Raw genomic sequence first — 17,457 nt, forward strand, 5'->3', positions numbered from 1 at the left:
TCCACGAGGGCCTATCCGGTACGACTGAATAATTTAACGAGACGCGTCGCTGGAGGTTGCAACACTGGCGTTTGCTGGATGGACGAGGCGGGACGGGGAGGGGGGGGTGTATTCGGTAACGGCGTCGTAGACCTTGTTCCAGATGACTTCATCTGGTTCATTATTGAGGATCACATCGAGTAGAGGCCGGATCCGTTCGATGTCGAAGTCGTCGGAGCTGGCCGCTGAGTTAAGTCTCAAGAGTTCGTGGAAGAGATTCTTGCTCCTATTCCTGGAATGGAGAAATCGAGACGCGAGAAGAGTTTGCAAGGCGGAGACAAGAGCGACCAACAGATCCTGGATTTCTTTGTACGCGTTAGAAGTGCGCAATAACATGATTAGTCCGCATTACCTTCATCCGGTACCTGATCCAGCGCAGTGTAACTAGGAAAAGTTCGAGTTGGGAGTGATGGATAAACGGCTGAGGTCTGAGTGTGGTAACTAAGCTAGATACATACGTTACTGATAACCAAGACGAAATGTTGACTTGAACGGTTTAGTTGTACCAGTCGAGCTGAATACAAGATGCTAGCTATTCAAAATCTATCCCATCTTTACTCATCCACCATACCATGTATGTCCTTCTGGAGTTCTTCCATACTGGCATACTCTCCGTTCCAGCACTTTTTGATGATGCTCGCAAAGAGGATGTCGTCCGTCGCAGGCAGCTCTTCTGCTTCTGGCCAGCGCTCGGTGTCGAAGTAATTATATTTGAACTCCTGCCAGACGGCAATAGAGTACAAGATGCACCCGAGATGAAGTATCTCAATTTGAGGGGTGGTATCGTTGACACAAAAGCGTTCCACGTCGGTGTCTAATGGTAACAAGAAGGCTTCCCCAAAGTCTGACAGCTTTAAGGAATTGTCGTGTACGAGGATATTCCGGAGAGCAACGTCTTGGACGACAACCCTGCGAGCATGCGCGTAGCTAAAGGTATCCACCAGCAACTGAATCCACTTGGCTCTGAACGCTCGAGATGGTAAGGGGTTTGCCTGCATATAGGTCGATAGGTCGCCTTGGTTGGCAAAAGCGAGCTCAATTGACTCGTCCAGTGCTTTGAAACATTGGATGATTCCGTCATGGCTTCCCAGTCGCTCGTAGACGGCCTTCTCGTTCAGAATTTCAGCGCGATTTACCATGTTGGAATAAGCTGTGTCGGGGTTTTTTGAGGGGTAGATTTTCGGTTCTTTCATAACGCGATCTTCCGCAATTCGCCAAACAAATCCGAAGGATCCATTGCCGATTAACTGCCCGCTTTGATGATTGCGAGTTGGACTGCTGTACGCATGAGTCCACGCGGTCGTAGGAAGAGTTGGAGGCGGCGGAATTGCCATTGATAAATAACGCAACGCTGCCGGCGATGGATTTTGTTGGCAGTGGATCACAATACGAAAGGGACAGGTAGGACAAAAGTCGAATGGATCGAAGTGCTTGCAAGCGCTGGGAGGAATAGCGAGGATGAAGGGCAGGAACACATGGGGTGCATTATCGATAATCTCCAGGTACACACTCTGCGCTTTCTTTCGCGCGTGATATGATCGAATTTCTTGACGAGGGCGCTGTACCTCTCTGCGTGGCTGGCGGGTGAGCGGTTTACACGCTATGACCAGCCGTTCCTCAAGAGTCGCTCGATATACCGATGGGATGGTCTGGCCTTGATCTATGTCTTTCGAGATCCTGTCGATACGGGACAAATGTCGAGATGCCATGACAGCCCAAATAGTTCAGAACAGAACCTCGGGGAAGTTTGTGGGTTATAGGACAATACAGAGGGAGAAAAGGAGTGAGGGGTACATCACGTGATCTAGTGGCGCTTGAATTGAAGCTATTTATATTAGCCTTTCGATTCCGCCTCGGCAGCCGCACCGTCATTGTTTGATGCACTTCAGAACACTCGGCCTGAATGGATTCTTCTACTCAAACGCGCGTTATCGTACGTGTTCGTGTCACGGACATTCCTGGAAAACCACTTAGACGTCATACCACTCTTGCGGAAATATTTTGCAACCAAGTTCTCCATCGACCTCTAAATCCACAACCAAATCCTTCTTGCTATGATGGGATGCATATTCCGGAAGGGATCGATTCCGACAACCCAGTAAAGCGGTGGCTTATCTACGATATCAATGTACAAGGTCCGCTCAATCAGGAGGAACTACTCGACATTCCACATAAAGTCTTTCTAGCCTGCAAAAATGGTGAAGAATTGTAACGTACCTATGGCACTGCACCAATATTCGTCGCATTGACTTCCTTAGGACCTTCATCCCGCGAGAAATTTGGACGGAAGAAGCCAAGTTACGTTGCAAATCATACTGTTGGGGTGGACGGACGGAGCAGATGCTTATCGCTACTATGAGAGAGCAGGAGAGTAAAGTTGTTGGCCAGAAAACTGATTGAATTGGTGATCTTGACCCTGGATAGTTCCACCGCAATCCTAGGAACGGTATTCATGAGCTCTCGGGTGGAATTTCTCCTTTACATTCAGGACAGTTCTCATCCGGCTCGTCTTCCTGCACTACATGCACATCTTCTTGGTTGGCTGGCGGGCAAAGTTGGCCACTTAGAATTGCCGCGGTGCACCTTGCGAAATGTTTCACCCTCGTTCTTTCTTCACCTCGATTCTCATGCCGTCCGGAGCATTGAAACACGGCGCGAACTCTTTGGCACATCTGGTATAATGTCAGTACCTACGTTTAATTAACGCAAATGGATCATACCGTAAACTTTAGCTTTGCGTTCTCAAACAGGGGGCAGAGCAGGAAGCCGAGGCAGAAGCTGATCGGTTTGTTGGAATCCACTGAGCTATTGAATTTAGGCTTGATAGGAACTGTGAGAGGTTTATAAAGGTTAAAAGAGTATCCCTTCGCCTCTTCGTTTTTCGAGCCTTCAGCATCTCATCCAATCGGGTACAGCGGCCGTGGCTTACTCTGGGCACACATATTCGTTCCTCTTTTAGTAAGTTCCCTAAGTTCTCTAAAGTTCTCTAAGTTCCCTAAAGTTCCCCAAAATTCCCTAAAGTTTCCGAACGTACTCGAACGTCGCCATGCCTATACATCCTTCTACAACAACCACTTGTCATCATCTAGTTAAACGGAGCTAGCGTCTCCGTCCACGGCCTCTACACAGATAAGATCCATTTCAGGCGGCATTAGAACGATTTGCATATGCATTACTGTCAACGGGTTCAAGCCGAAATCAACACTGAGCATTATCCCGCCTGTAATCATCATCGCATACATCGCCACCTTGAGGGAGAGCCTCTTCTGGTAGCTGTGATCGGAAGTACAGGTCTTCCATAACAATCATTTAAGCATGCTGAGGCGTGCGTTGCAGACAGAAGCGGTTGCTAATATGCATACTCAAGAATGGAATAGTGCTCGAAATAACTTCCCCACGCTGTCATGAAGACTAATCCACATCCTACTATATCCCCGCCACCAAGGCAAAGAGCGCCCGCCTTATGTCCACCCGCAGCATGCATGCAAGCCATGAACACGTCCAGGATGAATGCTTCTGCGACTTGACTCCTTCGAGTCTTGGAGCACGCATTACCATCGACAGTGGAACGTCTGCAACGAGGGGAATGCCGCTGTTGCATCTGCAGCCGTGCTCGACAACGCCAGGGGCGCATAGGTGAGGGGAGTGAGTAGGCATTAAGCGCGGGAGAGAGGCGCAGGAAGATACGTATAAAAGGTTCGCGATCTGTTAAAGCCAGTTCTTCACCCTCTCTCGTTCGAATCACTCATCCCTTATCCATCCTGTGCATAACCCCTTGGCACGCTTCTTGTGACCATTAAGTTCATCTCCCCCCTTCTTGGGATAACCACCGTTTCTCTGAGGTGAGTGGCATCTTTCGGACGCTGAGGTGCGCTCGGATGCAAGCGATCGAAACATGCTCCGCCCTATTTAGCAACGTGATGCCTATGAAGGCGGCTACTCTAATACTCCCCGTACACCACCCATCTAACGATAGGCAACTCTCAATGACATGCACGTCCTCCACAACAAATTCGGGGAAGACGGCTTGGGTAGTTCGGGAAGAATTTTGGGAAGTGAAATTTGGTAGGCGAATTTTGGGAAAGTCTCTCCCCGCGTGACGACTGCCCCCACGGCGTTTGCTGGGCCGTGCGTTACGAAAGAACTAAAAGTTCTGGCATGTGCAGTAAGAAGTGCAGGAGCTTGAAAGCCAGAGGTTCCATTCTAAGGTTCCACCTGGGCAACCTTGGAAGGTTTGGAGGGGTCGTATTGCAGGCTGACTAATGCCTGTACGCCGCCGTGCGATATCCAACCACTCGGACGCGTCTATCTGCGGACCACCGAGCCAGACCCAACACCATCGTCTTCGCCCACCATGGCCGCCCCACACTCATTCCGGGCTCTCTCCAGGCTAGCCTCGAGATGCAGGCTCTTCAGCTCACAGCCACTGCAACCATGCTCCGCTTGTCGGACAGTATCCCGCCGCTTCCTCCAGACAGAAGCTACCCCACCACAACGCGTCCCCGAATTCGCCTTCGCATTTGAGTAAGGCAAGCATCCCAGTCTTCTTTAACCGTAGTAGCTGACGGGCGGTAGCATTGATGGCGTCCTCGTCCGTAGCTCCGACCCTCTACCACGCGCCCACAAATCCCTCTCCTACCTCCAGTCCCAGCGCATACCATTCATCCTACTCACCAATGGCGGCGGGAAGCACGAGTCGGAACGCGTGGACGACCTGAGCAGAAAGCTCAAGGTGCCTTTAGACACCAGCATGTTCATACAGAGCCACACGCCCTTCGCAGATATGGATGAATACAAGGACAAGGCGATTTTAGTAGTGGGAGGCGACGAGGACAGATGCCGCGTGGTAGCAGAAAAATACGGCTTCAAGACAGTGGTAACACCCGGAGACATCCTAGCAGCATATCCCGCAGTCTGGCCCTTCTCACAGCACCTTCTACCCTATTACAGGCGATTCACGCGCCCGCTCCCCGCGCCAATCGACCCTTCCTCGCCCTCTACGTCCCTCAAGATCGATGCCATATTCGTATACAACGACCCCCGAGACTGGGGTCTGGACACACAGGTTATAAAAGACGTGCTGCTCTCCAAACAGGGCATACTGGGCACGCTCTCCGAGAAGAACGGCGACCCTTCGCTACCGAATAAGGGCTACCAGCAGGACGGTCAGCCACCACTGTACTTCTCAAACCCAGATCTGCTGTGGGCGGCGAAATACCACCTCCCGCGGTTAGGTCAAGGCGGCTTTCGCGCGGCGCTGAAAGGTGTCTGGGCAGACTTAACGGGTGGAGAGAAAAACGGCGTAGAGCTCAAGAAGATAGTCATGGGGAAACCGCATAGGCCAACGTACGAGTTTGCCGAGAAGCGGTTGATTTCGCACAGGAAACATCTACTGCGGCAATATGACGGGAAAGTAGGACATTTGAAGAGGGTGTATATGGTTGGGGACAACCCCGCGAGCGACATCCTGGGCGGCAATAGCTATAGGAGTCCATATGGCACTGACTGGGTCAGTGTTTTGGTGCAGACGGGCGTTTATGTAGAAGGCACGGAGCCCGCGTATCGTCCTCGGAAAATAGTGGGCGATGTGTGGGACGCGGTCTGTTGGGCGGTCGCGCAGGAAGGCTGGAAGGTGTAAATACCTACATGCCGCCATCAGCACGTTTTTACTAACGTCCCCTACGTTACGCAAAATACTCCGTGCCGCAACAAATCTATCGTAGAAGCATCTCAGCTCTCTTCCCCACGATATATCAAGTCGTAGTTATTATGCTCCTCTTCTTTAGAGAATTATCCCAAATAGCACGCTACAAGCATCAAAACACCACTCACCCTATGAAAGTCAAACGTTACACGACTCTGCCGGACTCCATTGTTCTCGCTCCTCCTCTAGCCCCTAGTCGCGGCTTACTTTCACTCTCAACTAAGAAGCGACTAGCAGCGCTCCATGGCTCTCGAGCTTTTCATCCATCCCTGCATCCATAACCCGCCGCATCGTCATCATCCTCCGCCGCTGGACAAACCACTAAGAATACACATACAAGGACCGCTGGAGACCATACAGAAGCTCCTTCCGAACGAACCTTGGCCTCCGATCAAGCCTTTTCCACAGCCGGCGGGGCGGAAGCTTGCGAGCCTTACCCATTGACGGCGCTCCGATAGTGCGAGACGAGTACTTGGCGTGGGCAATAGAAGGAAGAAGAGCGTTAGAGTATGCGCGCATTGCCGTACAAACGCTATATACTGTCAACTGATCCATTATCCGCTCGTTGCTTCAGCTACATCGACTACTACAGCGTGACGTTCGACCACCTCGTCCCGGCCGATGATCCAGACCCAGAACTGCTATCATTGAAGTGGATCATGATGACGGAGCATTCGTCGACGGATGCCGCTTGTTTCGCGTAGATCTGGCGGGATACACGGGGTTGATGGCAGAGAGGGGCAAGGAGATGGAGGCGCCCGTTAGGTTAACGCCAGCTGCAACGACGGATATCCCAACGATCGGCAATCGCTTCGGTTTGAGGTACGGGTGGTTTCGCGCCACCTAGCGGGGACGTTATCTGTATTTAGTGTAGTAGAGCGTGGAGTCAAGCGTGCGTCACTTGATCACATCCGGCGAGGAGACTGTTCATAATTTTTACTCATATTTTGCGCATGTGCTACTCAATGGTACATGCAGATCACAAAACCTCCCAGGCTCTCAGCACGCAAATGCTCATCGCTATGCTCATATCCAAACGCGTATGTCGTAATGCCAAGAAAGAAAATATTGGGTATCTCATAATACCATTATCTCCAGATCTCTTTGACCTTCTCCTCGAGCCACTGGACGGCCGTTGGGGATTCTTCTTCCTAGTCCTCCAACCACTGAACATTGGTCAACGCACCGGGCCCAATGCCGAAGGCTGAAGCAACCTTATTGCCAATCATACCCGACTCTAGATCCCGCGCATACACATCCACATTGTTCGTGTTCTGGTTGGCGACTGCGATCATGGAACCGTCTTTGTTCGTGCTGAAGTGCCTGGGGAAGCTTCCGCCGCTCGGCACGAGCTGCACAAAGTTCAATTTGCCCTCGCAGCTCGGCTTGAAGGTAACGATGGAGTCGCTGCCGATCTCCGTGCTGTTGCTGGGATCGGGGTTCGGCACCATGGCGATGGTGTTGTTGCGGTTGCTCGCGATGACGAACTTGTTGTCGGGCGACATGACGATCTCTGCAGCTGCAGCGCCCTCGGGTGCAGTCTTGTTGCCATATGTGCTCACTTCATCGACTTGCGTGAAGGTCAAACCGCCAGCCTCGAGATAGCCGACTTGGTAGCTGATGATCTTGTTGACGAGCTCATGGATGACGAAGAGGTAGGTAGTTCCGTTTCCAGACGAGCCGCTGGAACTCCAGAAGGTAGCGTGGCGCGGTCCGTAACCAGAGGGCGATTTGAGGTCCTCATGCGGCGTGATGTTGCCGGTGGAGGGATCGATGCAGTATACGTGCACGCGGTCAAGACCAAGATCTGGAAAGACGAGGTATTGGCCCGTGGGGTCGAGGATTGCTTCGTGGACGTGCGCTTTGTCCTGTTGCGGCTTGGGGCCGTGGTTGTCGCCGGGATAGGTGAAGTTCTGGAGCGGGGTGTAAGCGCCATCCGCGCTGACCTTGAAGGTAGAAATTGCGGAGCCGGCGTAATGGGCGAGTGCTACCGCCGTGTTGTTATTGTAGAATTTTGTGGCTACGGGTCCCGAGATTGTGAGTGAGCTATGGATGGCGCTGAGTTTGCCGGCTGCGTCGGCGGTGAGCGTGAAGATGGTGCCATTTGGCCCCGTGAAACCCTCGTCTATGCAGACGACTTTTCCGCCTCCTAGGGAGAGATCGAGCCAGGATGGTGCGCTAGCGCATTGGGTGTTCTTGGAGACGGCCGTGAGCGCTGCTGAGGCGATGGCGTTGCTATCTGCGAGCCCCGGTGTCATTTGAAGCGTGGTAATCGTGCCGTTGCTGCCGTCGCCGGGGCCGTATGACGAGACTAACAGCTTCGCTGCGGATGCGGAGCTTGCCAGACCGGCAAGCAAAAGATTTCGAAAAGTCATTTGTGAAGCGTTGATGTTGGAGTTCAATAGAAAGAAGTTTGGGGCGCCCGGGGAAGCGAGGAGTAATAGGCCTTATAAACCGAATGAGTGACGTGTTGTGAAGTGACAAAGTCTTCGAATGCACCAATGCACCAGACACATCTACCGGGCGCTTGGGGTCGTGTGAACCGGCAGCGTGAAGGCTAGCAGTCGGTTAGGTTGAAAAAGAACGTGAAAGCAATTAAAAGTGAAGACAAAGACAGGGCGCGAAGGGGAAAGGGAAAAATGTAAGATGCCGAGTGGAAGGGGTATGAGTAAGTGCCGGCGCACAGGGACAAAGTCCGCAGCGTACGCAGGCCTAATTGGAGGATTTGATGAGCGGGGGATCGACAGCCGGGAAAGGGGAGGGTAGGGCCGGGCGTTCAGCCTGGATTTCGCAGATTAAAATACTTTATTGAAGCCGCATTGACTGCCCGGCCCTGGGGTTTAGCGGCTGCATTGACTCTGAGCAGCAGCCGGCATGCAGTCACGCATTGGCGCATAGCGGGCTGTGGGTGCTTGGCCGTTCGGTTCGGGTGGATAATTGTCATTGGTTTCAGAGCCCTGTGGGGACTTGGGATGAAGCGCTGGACGGTGATGATGGCGTTGAGATGGGCGCGATGCAGGTGGACAGGAAGCAGGCGGGCGCGCTAGTCGAAATGGCTGGTCGATCGGTGTTCTCGGTGCGGCCTTTTCGGCCCGTTGAAACAAGAAGCCGCCCACGGCCACGAACGAGAGGGCAGGCACGACCGATCGCCGCTGTTTGTAGCTCCACCATGTTTCAGCACATTACACCGCCAGCCTCTGAACACCGCCGCGCTGGCCAGCTGTCTCGGTGCTATAAACGCCATTTCTGCGACTCCGATGTCAATTTTTGCGCAACAATGAGGATGCGGGCAAACCGCCGCGTCTCGTCCCGACAACGCGACGTGCGAGAGCCGCACAACACCAACACCATCGGATTCTGGGGTCTAAAATGTGTCCAAGAGAATGCACCGAAGACCGTAGTTTTCTTCGACGGCCGCTGAGCGATTTTCGTCCAGCCCGAAATGAGGTGCAGCAGCTCTTAACAGTAAATTGCCTCATCATCGAGTGGGTACCTTCATATGTGGTCTCTACTTTTCAGGCAATGGGATGCTAACCTCCGTCAGCGTAGCTAAACTCAACGTTGCATTCTTTCGACTCCGGGACCCGAATGCTTCATGTTTAAGTGAGGGTGCCTCCGAATGGGACGGTTGAAGTACCTCCGTACCCAATGCAGATATACGCATTGCCCTCCGACATGGACGCTGTTTCAACCTCAGGCTACTACACGCGCCCTTCCAGAGGACTTCCAGAGGACTTCCAGAGGACTTCCAGGGTTGAAGGCCACACAGAGGGAACTGTCAAAACTACCGCTCGTCCGAGCTGAGGACTACTTGTCAAGAAACCTAAGATGGATGTCCGAGATGCAGATCATAGGAAGCCCTGCCGGTGAACCAATTGAGCCAAAGCAGTCCAGCGACTCCAATAGGATAGCCCGGAGCCCAGGTCGAACGCCGCATGGCCAACGACACACCGTCCCCGAGTATGGTGCATCTCTGAAGGTCGAACAACCAACTACGAGCGACGAGCGACGACCGTCAATCGACCAAATTCTCAGATTGCTGCTGGTGAACGCTTGCATGGCTCCCTCATTCAGCGTTATATGCACTGGAGGCTTACTTTCCAACCCGAGATTCAGTTGCTCTTACTCCTCCTTCTCTTCTGCCATTTGACGTGAGATGCTCCGTGATCTCATTTGCAGAAAGCTCTTTCGTGCCTTTTCTGATTCTCCCCTTAAGACTACTCTTCAATAGCCCTTCTTGTGCACTTTCGTTTCTGGCATTCTCCCTTCGAGCCACCATCTCTCACCTCTCATGGCCGCAAGCTCGATGGCTCTCACTGTAGGATCCTCGCAGCCACCTTGAACGAACCTGTTTTTCCTCTAGAAATCTAATTGGCTACCTCACCCTCGACTACCTCCCTTCCGGAAGAACTATACTCACTTGATATCTCACTTCGAAACGCCACTGGCTACTGGTCTCCCTAGTTTACAGTGGACCTTCATCCGCCCTTCGACCTTGCAAGCGCTTCCGCCAGTGGAATTGAGCCCTTATCGCACAACAGCGTCTCGTGGCTCAGTATACCTTGACTGCAGCGTACTCACTATCGTCCGTCTCCGTCACCCAGGCGCGCACTTGAACGGCGACTCCATAAGCCTGGATCAACTTTCCAAGAAGCTCGTCAACCGCTATGAACCGATACCTTTGATGAGCAGAACCTCTTACTTAGTACGGCTCTGCCAGCAGAAGCACGAAAAGTCTCAATGACTTTTCCTTTCAATGTCTCTCTTCATACCACTTCCTTGGGTTCCGCGTACACACTGCTAACACAATAAATCCAGGTAGCATGGTCGGCTAACCTGGGACCACCGCCAGGAACACGCGCCTCCTATCCTCGCGGCAGCTTCGGGAGTTCAGATGGATCGCTATTGGGTGAGGGGTCCACATCAGCCGAAGAGGAACAGGAGCGCAGCTTTGTCCGAGGAGGACAATGGAGAGGGTAGTGCGACGAAGCGGCAAAAGAAGGATGCAGTGACCATCAACACTGAGAATGGAGGGTACGAAGTGATCATTGTCGAAGACAACGACGAGCCCCTTACTATTCGAAAAGGAAGCGGCGCAAGGGATGACCCGATCACGTTTACGGAATGGATTACCGGCAATCTCATTCCTGATGCGCACGACCAGATAGCCTTCGTTATATCTGACAGCGATGATGAAGAGGACGAACCCCAGAAGTCGACGTCGCGCCGCTCGTCCACCCTCAGGTACTCGACGCCGCTGAGGACTCCCACCCCGTTTCCCAAAATCGATTCAGAAAGCCCGCTTCGGAGTTTGCAAGATACACCAACGCCGCGGTGGAGACTTGAGCTTTCAGACGAGGAGGAAGACGAGGATGAGGATGGTACAAAATGTGTCATCGTGGTTGATGGCGACGAAGACGACGAGGACGCGGATATCGAGAGGATATCTCGGAATATTCCATTCTGGGCGGACTGGGCTACGACTGGTACTGTCAAGGATGAATCAGAAGAAGAAATGCCAGGCCTAAGTTTGTCGCAAGAGACGCAAGAACCTGAAGAACCCGAAAGTCCGCTCCTCAGCCGGGGCACTTTTAGAATCCCAGCGTACGAACATGGGAAAACGCGGGAGAACCCTCTTTGGAGTGCGATTGAAACCTCAGGGTCATCAGCGCTTTCCGCATTGCCTCCGGCCTCCACCAAACTGAACGGACTCGCTACTAAGAACGGGCTAGAGCAGGCCCGGAATCAAGATTACAATGTATTCAAGAAACGGCTATTCTACAATACATATGCGGAAAATATGTTCCCAAAGCTACGCGAGAGGTTCGACAAACTATTGCAGGATATCCCGGGGGACAGAACTCCGAATGTTTGCTGGCTCTGGCAAGGCGAGCCCCCAGGAAACAAGCACCGCATATCTATGCATATCTCGTTTCGGCATGAGGGCAAAGGACACCACATAACGGCCAATATTGGCTTCGTTGGCATGCTCCTTGAGGGGCTCCTGACCGTGGAGGCCAAAGAGGGCATCATACAACATCGGTGGCACGCGAGCCACATGTGTGGGAATTGGCGATGCGTGAACCCTCATCATATCATCGCCGAGGATGGATCTACCAACGTGAAGCGAAATGCATGTTTTCATGCTCCGACACCGATCAAATGCGTTCACAACCCCCAGTGTTGGACACATCTGACTATTAAGAAGAAGGCGGATGACGGAGGAATCTGTTCAAGAAGCTTGGCCAACCATCAGACGCAACGCCTTCGCCCAGAGATATCCCGAAGTTCCCCATTCCACCAGTTTTCAGCGGTCTAGCCGAACCATATTCCAGTCCCACCGTCTTCGCACCACCCTTTCTGCGATCTTCTCCGACATCTTTTCCATATATTTCAATGGGTCTGCCACAGCCAGCAAAACAGCTACTACTAATGTTCTTGGTCATGTCCCCCAAAGTTATCTCTCTTCGGCTCAGATATTTGTCTCTCATCATGGGCAGTATATGGGTTATGGTTCCAATCAATTCTTCATCCGAATATTTGCTTCCACGTTCTTGGCTGCGAGCAAGGATAACTATCGGCTATGGAGAGACCAATCACGTCCCTGTAGATGCACGGTTCCACAATGAGTAAGCGCATTGTCCACTTCAACCGCCAGGGCTCTCAACGTCTCATCCCAACTTCCATCTTAGCACGATGGCATTCATACAGCTTAACCCATCCACTCATCAATATCGACCTAGTTCATAACGTCAACGCCCTTTTGTGGGCGAGCCCCAATCGTATGCAGTGCAGGAGGCTATCGCCGAGCATTTGCTTGCGGGCGGCATGAGGCGGCGAGAAAGCGACAGCTCGTCCCATAAACGCCAGTCGCTCAAAGTCTGTGGGAGGGCCTCGTGTCCATGGGCAGCATGTACGGCCTTCACCTCTCCAACGTCATAAATCTAATTGACCGCCCGTAGACTGAAGTATCCCTGTGTCCATACGGCTGCGTGCAGAGAAGTTCCTTCCATGAGCTGGGATGCAAGATAGATTGGAGCCCTTCACGACAGCTGTGATGGCGAAGACATGGAGACCACGCAGCTCCGAGGCGAAGAGATAGAGGAGGCACCACAGCACCGACGACGAGACATATCGCAGAAGCGGCGGACGACAAGGAGCGCGCAATCTTCCCAATGGGGTAGGCAGACGCGGGGCCAACAGCTAACAGTCAGCGATCAAAGACAGTGAGAAACATGCGCGCGGACCACGCGCCACTGGACGTCTCACCTGGGCATAATTGCTTCCGCGCAAATTGTTTCCCGCCATGGAGAGGGAGAGGGAGCGGGCTTCCATTCGACAGTTGCTCCGCCTGTTTGGGTGTGGCGTGTGTCCCTGCAGACGGCCGTCCGGGCAGCGCACAGCAGCCAACCCGCTTTGCTTCACCGTTCGGCCTCATCGCTGCCTCGCCGCGACTTCCAAGGTTCGTTCCTGGACACGCTCTTTCCCTTCCCACCTCCTCCGACGTCACGGATGAACCCGACACGCCGGGCGCGCGTGAAATGAAGCGGCTCAACGTATCGCCGACCCCGCCTTGAAAGCTGTCGCCCGCACACTCCCCGTCGCCCGTCGCTCGTCGCACAAAGCATCGCGCCCTCAACAGGTTCGTCTTCATTTGAGTCTCACGTCTTGCATCGTCCCTCCCGTTGCATTCCATCAACGTGGCGCCCAAGGCAAGGAGTCGCGGCCGGCGTAGTGAGTATCATCACATCCCTCGTGCCCTCGCCGCTCTTGCCATTCCCACACCCGAGTGCCTTCAGCGAAGCTAACGGCCATGGCCTAGATCGCCGTGCCCCTGCCGCGCAAACCGCCAAAGCACGACTTCCCGTTGGCACCCCCGGGCAGCAAGGTGCCCCTTTGCACTCGCACATTCAGATCGTACCGCGCGCAGACGGCGAGGGCTCCGAAGGCCTTCAGGAGTACGAAGACGACACCCCTACCTTTCGTTCACCATCTCTTCAGTTCCCGCAGTCCTCTGATCAGCAGTCTCGCAGAAGCAGCGCTCTCAGCGAAGATACCGCCACGGGCACGACCTTCGCAGATATGGCGCGCCGCTACAATAAGTCAGACCTCGAAGGTGCCGAGCGACCGACTTCTGGGCCCCTCCCACTGGCGGGCTTGATCAGGCTGCAGTCTGGTCGCAGCAGGAAGGGAAATAAGCTCTGGCGCCCGCTTCAGCCCAGCGACTTGGGTGGCAGTGAGAGGAACGATGCCGGAGACTTTGACGTTGACAGCTCCTTCTCGCCGATTGACATCTCGGAACCGCTGACTAACACCGACGCCGCACGCCCGCTTCCTGCTCACAGATTCAGGGGCGGAGGGTCACCATACGACTTGGCCCCCTTGCAGACGGATACGTCGATGAAGACAGCCCGGCAACATAATGAAGCGTTGAACCAGTCGACCGAAGAAACACCGGTATCTGAAACAATGGACAGCGAGGACATTAGTCCCACCGACATGAGCTTTGGCGTAATGGAGAACTATACGAGGGTTTTCGGGAAGCTGCCGGACCATATACGTCTGCAGGAGGAGACGGGCGACTTTGACGGCCAGGTTGTCTTCATTGGCCATCCGAATCGAGATGTGTACGCTCATCAGTGGTCATCGGCTTCCTTTCAATGGGTGAGCGTTGGGAACTGGTCTCACGCTCATCGCAGGGTGGAAGGCTTGCTTGCTGGTCAACGATTGCCAGGGACCAGGCTCCCTTACAACTCCATTGAGTATTTCAAACTCGCGGCCGAGAATCAAGAGAAACTTATCAAAGAGTTTGGACGTCCGGAAGAGGATCCTGCACCAACACGCCCCACATTCACTGAAGCAGACAGGATGGCTTCACTTTCAAGCGCATCCGAGTCGCCGGATAATCAGTTCCCAACCCTTGCACGAACGACTGCAGCACATGCGACTCCCGAAGAAGGCTCAACGACGACATCGGCCACTCGTAATGTCACTAGGGAGCATCTAGAAGATCCGTTCGTCACTCCTGCGAGGCCACCGCAACCAGCTATACCTACCTCTCTGAAGTTTGGAAGTGGGGGACCTGGCGCGATAGGTTCAATGAATTTCAGCTACGAGTTCCCCGTCAGGCCAAGAGCTACTTCCGGGCCTTTCCATCATCAGAGTCCTGAGCTCAATCCTCAACAAGCGTACATTCAGCGTGAACGAGAGCGTCTCGAGGCAATTCGCCGCGGAGGAGAGTTGCGCGAGACTCCAACACATCTCCGTGAGGTTGACTTTGGCGAGGAGGCCTCCAGCGCGTTTGCAACCCCAGCTGTACGTGGTACCAGCATCCGCACGCGAGCCTCACTTTCCCCAGAAGATGTTCACAATCGACAGCAGCTGAAGAATAGGCTGGCTGGTCTCGGTGGTCAAGCCGACCGACCAGCTTTGCCGGCTGATCGGCGTGTTCCCGTTCCCGACGTGCAAACCAACATTCGTGCCCTGTTTCCACCAGGACCAACAGTTGCCAACCCATATCGACGTGTTTCAACACTGAACGCCAATGCAGTTCCTTACACTTGCGCATCAATTGCCGCTCAAGTATCCGAAGCCTCCGTGTCAGAAGTGACAACGGTTACTGCTGGACCTGCTCCAAATCTGCATGTCAGCGATCCTGACGGTCTTCGACAAGCCCGCGCTCAAGAAGTCGCAAATGGCCTCGGCCAGCAAGCTCCTACGCGGCAGAACTTTAATGGTCCATTCTTCTCTGAGTCAATGCCGACTGCATATGATCCGACGGTGTCGCTCACTATTCAAGTCAACAATGACGAGAAACTCAGCACCTGGTTCCGCGATGGGCAACGACCTCTCAGACAACAAGAATATGCTAAGACCCTCATGGGAACGACTAATAAGACTAAGACCTTTGGTGCCGTTGGCGATGGATCCTCCAGAATGCAGAATTCTACCAAGTACGAGAACACTCCGTTCTTTGTTCGCGCTTATGAGAATCTCTTTGAGTACGCCGAGGAGTCTCGCGCTGGAGGTAGCTCAAGCTACTTCACGAGGGCGTGGAAGCCCGCATCACTTCATTTGCGTGACCTCAGCCCGAATGGCAACAACAGCTTCTTCAGCGACGTCTCCCACGCGTCGCCACAATTGAGGAGAGAAGCCAATCGGGCGGTTCCAACCTTCTCAGGAAGCCCCTGGGGAGGAGGTATTGGCTTGTCTGCGGATTCCCCGTTCCACTTTTTCGAAGAGCTCGTTGTCCCAGATGATGATTCGAGCCACCGTCCTCGCCGAGACTTCTAAGAGCAGGTAAGCAATTCCGCCCTTCTCTTTATACCCTGTGACTACATTCTGACTTTTTAGACTTGGGAAGACTTCTTTTCATGCCCTCGGTTAGTAGCCGTCTGGCTTCCAATGCGCTAGCTTTCGGAGTTTACAAAACTTTCAGCTCTCCATCCGTTCGTTGACAAACACTACGAACACACGTCTTTGCGACTTCATGATTCTTAATGGATACCCAGTCCTGGATGGCGTCAAGGCTGGGCATTGGGCGGTTCTCTGGCTGCTTTTATTGAAGATATTGTTGCTTGGGAGGAACACGGCGAGGCAATGGCCAGCGCATGGACATGGATGGTATGACGTTACAGGGAGCAGACGATGCAGGCGTGTTTAAATATCCACCAAAGTGCCAGAAGGCATGAAAGCATGATTCTATAAACCCTATGATTTGAAGACAATCCCTAAGACTGCGGTGCTGTGATGTGATTGCTCTACAGACTTGCACTCGTTGTAAGCAAGCTAAGTCTCGAGGTACAAGGCTTATTGCGTGCCTCGCTCTCTTAGGGTCAGGGCGGGCGGTGTTTCGTGCATCAACGCGGGGTGAATGACGCGGTCCCTTCGGCTGGCTGTGTCCGTGTAACGTCTACGCTGCGTCCCGTCAGAGGCAGCCCGTGGTGGGCAATTACTTGCTCCGCCGTTAGAAGTGCTCAAAGGAGCAAATACTGGGGCCTCAGATGCTTTCCCATGTAGTTGTGGCTTGCTCATCAGGCCATCAGTGACATGTAATAGCCTTCCAGAGTTCTTTTCGTTCATTTGCTGTCCCGCAACAAATGTCCTGCTGATCTGACGACCCGAAACGGTGCAACAGTGACTGACTTGTGAGCACATACCCATCCATCACTAGGATATAAGGCTCGCACGCGGGACATCCGTCGCACAGATGTTGCGCATCGGGAAAAGGCATGGGGAGAAGCCTCGTTGGCACTCGGAGCCAGCCAATCTGTCGCAAGGCTCAGAGAAAGCTTGGAGCCCGGCACGTCTTCTGTGTTGCTTGTAATGCTTGTATCCCGTGCCAACATCAGGTCCTTCTTAGAAAGGCAATTACTCCCGGGTTATCATCCAACAACTGCTGCCGTATATACGCAATGTGACGGTTGACGTTCCCGCCGGGTGGGTAGAGCGCCATTCACCTCATATCGTCGACGCGGTGACCGCTCCTTCCTTCCTCGCTAGCTAGATAAGGAACGTGTCGCACGCCGCTTTTCTCTCTCTTCTTATCAGGGACCGGCTACTTTCGGCCAGATAGACCGATATCAGCGGGTGAGCTCTAGGGCGGAATCGAGAGAGCCCTGCCGCGGACGCAGATATAGACTCTCAATCTCCTCCACCCGCTCTGCCCTCGACACCTGCGCTCCACTCCAACTCCTCCCGCCCGTCCTCACCTC

At 53.4% G+C, this 17,457-nt stretch overlaps 10 protein-coding genes across 10 annotated transcripts; 6 read left to right on the forward strand and 4 right to left on the reverse strand.

The window, feature by feature from the left end:
• Positions 1 to 33: 33 nt before the first annotated feature.
• Positions 34 to 375, reverse strand: BU26DRAFT_571458 (uncharacterized protein; the record flags this gene model as incomplete). Its single annotated transcript, XM_033834137.1, has 1 exon — positions 34 to 375. The coding sequence occupies one exon, from the start codon at positions 373 to 375 to the stop codon at positions 34 to 36; it is 342 nt and encodes a 113-aa protein (XP_033676702.1).
• Positions 376 to 575: 200 nt separating this feature from the next.
• On the reverse strand, positions 576 to 1,580 carry BU26DRAFT_544261 (kinase-like protein). The gene has a single exon (XM_033831728.1). It carries the CDS (start codon positions 1,371 to 1,373, stop codon positions 594 to 596), a length of 780 nt encoding a protein of 259 aa, XP_033676703.1. The 5' UTR covers positions 1,374 to 1,580; the 3' UTR covers positions 576 to 593.
• A 326-nt stretch (positions 1,581 to 1,906) lies between these two features.
• BU26DRAFT_524866 (uncharacterized protein) lies at positions 1,907 to 2,757 on the forward strand. Its single transcript, XM_033830373.1, has 2 exons — positions 1,907 to 2,247; positions 2,298 to 2,757. Exons 1-2 carry the CDS (start codon positions 1,943 to 1,945, stop codon positions 2,437 to 2,439), a joined length of 447 nt encoding a protein of 148 aa, XP_033676704.1. The 5' UTR covers positions 1,907 to 1,942; the 3' UTR covers positions 2,440 to 2,757.
• Positions 2,758 to 4,393: 1,636 nt separating this feature from the next.
• On the forward strand, positions 4,394 to 5,918 carry BU26DRAFT_544262 (HAD-superfamily hydrolase; the record flags this gene model as incomplete). Its single annotated transcript, XM_033831729.1, has 2 exons — positions 4,394 to 4,563; positions 4,615 to 5,918. The coding sequence occupies 2 exons, from the start codon at positions 4,394 to 4,396 to the stop codon at positions 5,675 to 5,677; spliced, it is 1,233 nt and encodes a 410-aa protein (XP_033676705.1). The 3' UTR covers positions 5,678 to 5,918.
• A 106-nt stretch (positions 5,919 to 6,024) lies between these two features.
• On the forward strand, positions 6,025 to 6,594 carry BU26DRAFT_524869 (uncharacterized protein). Its single transcript, XM_033830374.1, has one exon. The coding sequence runs from the start codon at positions 6,253 to 6,255 to the stop codon at positions 6,445 to 6,447; it is 195 nt and encodes a 64-aa protein (XP_033676706.1). The 5' UTR covers positions 6,025 to 6,252; the 3' UTR covers positions 6,448 to 6,594.
• Positions 6,595 to 6,894: 300 nt separating this feature from the next.
• BU26DRAFT_439846 (putative isomerase YbhE) lies at positions 6,895 to 8,001 on the reverse strand (the record flags this gene model as incomplete). The annotated part of the gene is made up of 1 exon (XM_033824364.1): positions 6,895 to 8,001. One exon carries the CDS (start codon positions 7,999 to 8,001, stop codon positions 6,895 to 6,897), a length of 1,107 nt encoding a protein of 368 aa, XP_033676707.1.
• Positions 8,002 to 9,164: 1,163 nt separating this feature from the next.
• Positions 9,165 to 10,265, forward strand: BU26DRAFT_168923 (uncharacterized protein). The gene is made up of 2 exons (XM_033820245.1): positions 9,165 to 9,228; positions 9,288 to 10,265. Exon 2 carries the CDS (start codon positions 9,363 to 9,365, stop codon positions 9,891 to 9,893), a length of 531 nt encoding a protein of 176 aa, XP_033676708.1. The 5' UTR covers positions 9,165 to 9,228; positions 9,288 to 9,362; the 3' UTR covers positions 9,894 to 10,265.
• A 372-nt stretch (positions 10,266 to 10,637) lies between these two features.
• Positions 10,638 to 12,372, forward strand: BU26DRAFT_511129 (uncharacterized protein; the record flags this gene model as incomplete). Its single annotated transcript, XM_033827271.1, has 2 exons — positions 10,638 to 11,803; positions 11,955 to 12,372. The coding sequence occupies 2 exons, from the start codon at positions 10,638 to 10,640 to the stop codon at positions 12,370 to 12,372; spliced, it is 1,584 nt and encodes a 527-aa protein (XP_033676709.1).
• Positions 12,373 to 12,789: 417 nt separating this feature from the next.
• On the reverse strand, positions 12,790 to 13,632 carry BU26DRAFT_168887 (uncharacterized protein). The gene has a single exon (XM_033820244.1). The coding sequence runs from the start codon at positions 13,437 to 13,439 to the stop codon at positions 12,954 to 12,956; it is 486 nt and encodes a 161-aa protein (XP_033676710.1). The 5' UTR covers positions 13,440 to 13,632; the 3' UTR covers positions 12,790 to 12,953.
• Positions 13,618 to 16,417, forward strand: BU26DRAFT_168971 (uncharacterized protein). Its single transcript, XM_033820246.1, has 2 exons — positions 13,618 to 16,042; positions 16,097 to 16,417. Exon 1 carries the CDS (start codon positions 13,826 to 13,828, stop codon positions 16,034 to 16,036), a length of 2,211 nt encoding a protein of 736 aa, XP_033676711.1. The 5' UTR covers positions 13,618 to 13,825; the 3' UTR covers positions 16,037 to 16,042; positions 16,097 to 16,417.
• The last annotated feature ends 1,040 nt before the right edge of the window (positions 16,418 to 17,457 follow it).

Source organism: Trematosphaeria pertusa, assembly GCF_010094035.1.
Source record: "Trematosphaeria pertusa strain CBS 122368 unplaced genomic scaffold BU26scaffold_22, whole genome shotgun sequence".
Lineage (NCBI taxonomy): Eukaryota > Fungi > Ascomycota > Dothideomycetes > Pleosporales > Trematosphaeriaceae > Trematosphaeria > Trematosphaeria pertusa.

Excerpts from the sequence above, each read along its gene's own strand:
- BU26DRAFT_524866 (XM_033830373.1), top strand. The coding sequence starts at position 1,943 with ATGGATTCTTCTACTCAAACGCGCGTTATCGTACGTGTTCGTGTCACG. Across the intron at positions 2,248-2,297 it reads TGCAAAAATGGTGAAGAATT|GACCTTCATCCCGCGAGAAA; the intron begins GTAACGTACCTA and ends TGACTTCCTTAG.
- BU26DRAFT_168887 (XM_033820244.1), bottom strand. The coding sequence starts at position 13,439 with ATGGAATGCAACGGGAGGGACGATGCAAGACGTGAGACTCAAATGAAG.
- BU26DRAFT_544261 (XM_033831728.1), bottom strand. The coding sequence starts at position 1,373 with ATGGCAATTCCGCCGCCTCCAACTCTTCCTACGACCGCGTGGACTCAT.
- BU26DRAFT_168971 (XM_033820246.1), top strand. The coding sequence starts at position 13,826 with ATGGCGCGCCGCTACAATAAGTCAGACCTCGAAGGTGCCGAGCGACCG.
- BU26DRAFT_524869 (XM_033830374.1), top strand. The coding sequence starts at position 6,253 with ATGCGCGCATTGCCGTACAAACGCTATATACTGTCAACTGATCCATTA.
- BU26DRAFT_168923 (XM_033820245.1), top strand. The coding sequence starts at position 9,363 with ATGGGACGGTTGAAGTACCTCCGTACCCAATGCAGATATACGCATTGC.